At 39.8% G+C, this 4,779-nt stretch overlaps 1 protein-coding gene across 1 annotated transcript; it reads right to left on the bottom strand.

Annotated features, from left to right (window-relative positions):
* Positions 1 to 420: 420 nt before the first annotated feature.
* On the bottom strand, positions 421 to 4,567 carry LOC129845277 (zinc finger protein 239-like). The gene is made up of 2 exons (XM_055913152.1): positions 4,245 to 4,567; positions 421 to 1,920 (listed from the first exon to the last, which is right to left on the bottom strand). The coding sequence occupies exons 1-2, from the start codon at positions 4,345 to 4,347 to the stop codon at positions 1,094 to 1,096; spliced, it is 930 nt and encodes a 309-aa protein (XP_055769127.1). The 5' UTR covers positions 4,348 to 4,567; the 3' UTR covers positions 421 to 1,093.
* Between the last annotated feature and the right edge of the window lie 212 nt (positions 4,568 to 4,779).

Here is a 4,779-nt window from a genome sequence, read left to right on the forward strand (position 1 = left end):
ATGCATGTACGTGGTTTCCTCCATACCCTAGTCCTCCCATCAGCATGAAACAGCAGGAACAGGGATTCATCAGACCAGGAAATGTTTTTCAAATTCTCCAGCGTCCAGTCTTTCCATTTCTTAGCCCACTGCAACTGCAGTCTCTTGTTTTCTGCTGAAAGCTAATGGGGATCCATAATAAATCCATAATAAATTCATAATAAAAACTACATCATTAAGGATTATAGTTTTCATCTGGGTTCACCTGGTCAGTCTATGTCATGGAAAGAGCAGGCGTCCCTTCATGTTTTGTACACTCTGTACATGTTGTGTCTACCAGCTCTTTCCCAGAGGAAACTGCAGAGGGAAGCAGTACCACCCAGTCAACCATCAGACTCCATAGTGGACGCCTCACAGAGGATATTCAACCCTAAGGGCAAATCCAAGGTCATCTCAATATCTTTACAGTAGAAGCTAAAAAAACACACCAAAACTGACACGGTGCACACTGATCAGTAAAGAGACTAACATTCTATAACACTCCCTTTCCTCTGTACAGTTCTCTCACAGTGAGAAACTATAGGATTACAATAGTGTTCTACGCTTTCTTCATTTGATCCAATTCAACATTGCCAATTATTTAATGTCATGAGAATTAAGGGGAGTGACTAACCTTAGCTGGTCTGAGAGAAATGATGAGGTCTCTCCTTTATGTACACAATGGTGTCTTTTTAAAATGGCCCAAATTGTAGAATCTCTTCTCACTGTCAGTGCAGTGATAAGGCTTCTCTCAAGTGTGTATCAGTTGTTGTGTCTTTACATTGCCAATCTGGCCAGAGAAACTCCTGCCACAGTCAGAGCAGAAGTAATGCTTCTCTCCTGTGTCTGTTCTCTAATGAACTTTTAGATCAGCTGTTGTTTACAAAAATAATAATATACAGTCAGATCAGTGGTAAGTCTTCTCTTCTTTATGTTTACCTTGGTGTCTTTTAACAGGCACATTCAAAATAAACTTTTTCCACAGTCAGAGCAGTAGAAAGGCTTCTCTCCCGTGTGTTCTCTGATTAACTTTTAGGTGAGTTGATGTGAAGCATTTTACACAATTAGAGCAGGATTAAGGTTTCACTCCTGTATGTATACGTTCATGTGTTTTTAAGTGGCTCAGTCGAGAGAAACCCTTTCCACAGTCAGAGCAGGAGTAAGGCTTCACTCCTGTATGTATACGTTCATGTCTTTTTAAGTTGTCCAGCTTAGAGAAACTCTTTCCACAGTCAGAGCAGGAGTAAGGCTTCTCTCCTGTGTGTATACGTTCATGTGTTTTCACGCTGTCCAGTTGAGAGAAACTCTTTCCACAGTCAGAGCAGGAGTAAGGCTTCACTCCTGTATGTATACGGTCATGTATTTTTAATTCACCCAGTTGAGAGAAACTCTTTCCACAGTCAGAGCAGGAGTAAGGCTTCACTCCTGTATGTATACGTTCATGTGTTTTTAAGTGGCCCAGTCGAGAAAAAATCTTTCCACAGTCAGAGCAGGAGTAAGGCTTCACTCCTGTATGTATACGTTCGTGTGTTTTTAAGTCATCGGGTCGAGAGAAACTCTTTCCACAGTCAGAGCAGGAGTAAGGCTTCTCTCCTGTGTGTACACGTTCATGTCGTTTTAAGGTGCCCAGTTGAGAGAAACTCGCCCCACATTCAGAGCAGGAGTAAGGCTTTTCTCCTGTATGTACTCTCTGATGAACTGTTAGAACCTTTGATGTTGAGAAATTCTTCCCACAGTCAGTACAGGAATAAAGATTCTCTCCTAGGTGTATTTTCAAGTGTATTTTTAGTGTTGATAGAACTGAAAAATTCTCCTCACAATGTGGGCAGTGGTGAGACCACTTAGCTCTGTGATCTTCCTGCTGTTGCTCTCTGGATGTAGAGAATGTCTCAACATGGTCTCCTGTGTGAACAACATCAGAAGAACCAGTCAGTTGTGTGATCTACACTACAGGTCAAAAGTTTTAGAACACCTACTCATTCAAGGGTTTCTTAATTTTACGATTTTCTACATTGTAGAATAATAGTGAAGACATCAAAACTATGAAATAACACATTTGGAATCATGTAGTAACCAAAAAAAGTGATAAAAAAATCAAAATATATTATATTTGCAATTCATCAAATAGTCACCCTTTGCCTTGATGACAGCTTTGCAAAATCTTGGTATTCTCTTACCATGAGAAAGAGATTTCCCAATCTTCTCTTCTTCATCTTTAATGTTGACATTCAGCTCCAGTGTTTGACTGCAGTCTTCCAGCTTCACTGGTGTCATCTCCGAATCCTGCAGTGCAAACTGGGCTCCACTGTCACAATCAGGACTCAGTGACTGTAGTTTTGGACATAGTGTGGAAGGAGAGAGGCAGGCTGGGTTTGTCCTCACTGTTGATGTTACCGGCCTCAGACTTAATTCTAGTCATGTAGTAACATTGAGAAACAGACACAAAAAGTTATTGTCTTGACAGTTCTGGCACTTGCTTTATTCTCTATTAAATACATTATATTTCTTCTTGTTCAATCATCTAATTCAGCGCTTGACTTGGACTGAAATAGATGCCGGTACTAATTTTTAGGTTCAGGAGCTCCAAAATACTGTTGAGTTAATATACTATAAGAGGAACATGAGATCAAGCAGTAGAAATGTGAGGTGCCGGTACTCTGCTGCGGTGAGCTCCTGTCCAAGTCAAGCACTGATCTCATTTCAATAGATCAGGTAGATAAGCATTGAGAACAAAACATAAATTCATTAAAATTAGACAAAGTACCTGCTTTAAATTTGTCTACACAACGTAAGTGAACTTAACCTCTCGTAGATTTTCCCAAATTCGCATAAATGACTCAAAAACCATTTCGTACAAGGTGTCAGTATGCTTTAAGCAGCACTATGTATTATTTTCCTGAATAACCTTGTATTCGCTGTATTATTTCAATCAAAAACCTATAGTATTTCCCGTTCACACCATAGTAACATTTACAGATAAATATAGAAACAACTGAATGTGTCTGAATATTAGTACACATGTAGAAAACCGATAACCATTACATTTAGCTTCAAAACAGTAGAGCAACTGTGAAATGGTCTCTTTCTGCTGCACCCTCACTGCCTGCACTGAAGTCCGTTGACATAGACAGAGTGGGAACCGCCATTTTACCAGCTTGTGAATTTTTCCTTCCATGGAGCTTTACGGACAATAACGTCGACCTCATGGCTTGGTTTTTGCTCTGACATGCACTGTCAAATGTGGGACCTTATATAGACAGGTGTGTGCCTTTCCAAATCATGTCCAATCAATTGAATTTACCACAGGTTGACAACAATCAGGTTGTAGAAACATCTCAAGGATGATCAATGGAAACAGGATGCATCGGAGCTCAATGTCGAGTCTCATAGCAAAGAGTCTGAATACTTATGTAAATAACGTATTTCTGTTTCAAATTTTTGATAAAATTTTAAAACATTTCTAAAAACTTGTGTTTGCTTTGTCATTATGGGGTATTGTGTGTAGATTGATGAGTGTTAAATTTGATCAATTTTAGAATAAGGCTGTGACGTAACAAAATGTGGAAAAAGTCAAGGGGGCTAAATACTTTCCGAATGGGATACCTAGTCAGTTGTACAACTGAATGCATTCAACTGAAATGTGTCTTCCACATTTAACCCAACCCCTCTAATCAGAGAGGAGTGGGGGGCTGCTATAATCGACAACCACGTCTTCGGCACCCGGGGAACAGTGTGTTAACTGCTATGCTCAAGGACAGAACAACATATTTTTACCTTGTCAGCTCAGGGATTCAAACCAGCAACCTTTTGGTTACTAGCCCAACGCTCTAACCACTAGGCTACCTGAAAGTAGTCATATCAGTAGGCTGTGCAATACAAAATGGGAATAAAATTATTCTATAAGTATCATAAAAACATTGAGCTATATCATCCTCCACTCACTATCACAAGGGTTAGAAACTACACAGACTCACTTCATAGAACTTTAAAACACTGGCAGCTTATCTACTTCACTTCTTCAGTCTACTCTGAGCACTCTAGATAGCTCAGTGAATAAAATAAATGCTGACAATACTGGTGTCAAACCATGCAAGTGTCAGTAGCATGAAATAACATCTACCTTCTCATTGAAACAGTTCAACACGAAACAGTTCTACTGCAACTTTTCATGCACAGTGGGAAGTTGGAACGAACAACAAACTTAGTTAGATAGAACCTGCTCTTACCATGAGAAACAGATTTCCCAATCTTCTCCTCCTCTTCTTCATCTTTAATGATGACATTCAGCTCCAGTGTTTGACTGCAGTCTTCCAGCTTCACTGATGCCATCTCTGGATCCTGCAGAGCAAACTGGGCTCCACTGTCACAATCAGGACCCAGTGACTGTAGGTTTCTACTCAGTGTGGAAGGAGAGAGGCAGGCTGGGTTTGTCCTCACTGTTGATGTTAACGGCCTCAGACTTAATTCTAGTCGTCCTGTAGTAATAAAGACAAACAGACAAAAAGTTATTGTCTTGACAGTTCTGGCAATTTCTTTCTCTAAAATTAGTGTTTATATTTAGGTGCAGGATCGCTACAATACTGTTGAGCTAATATTCTATAAGAGGAACAGCTCAATCAGTAGAAATTTGAGGTGATGGTACTCAGCTCCGGTGAGCTCCTGTCCAAGTCAAGCACTGATCTCACTTCAATAGATCTGGTAGCTCAGCATTGACAACAAAACATGAATTAATTCACATTAGACAAAGTATACACTTTAAAA

Source organism: Salvelinus fontinalis, unplaced genomic scaffold (genome assembly GCF_029448725.1).
Source record: "Salvelinus fontinalis isolate EN_2023a unplaced genomic scaffold, ASM2944872v1 scaffold_0267, whole genome shotgun sequence".
Lineage (NCBI taxonomy): Eukaryota > Metazoa > Chordata > Actinopteri > Salmoniformes > Salmonidae > Salvelinus > Salvelinus fontinalis.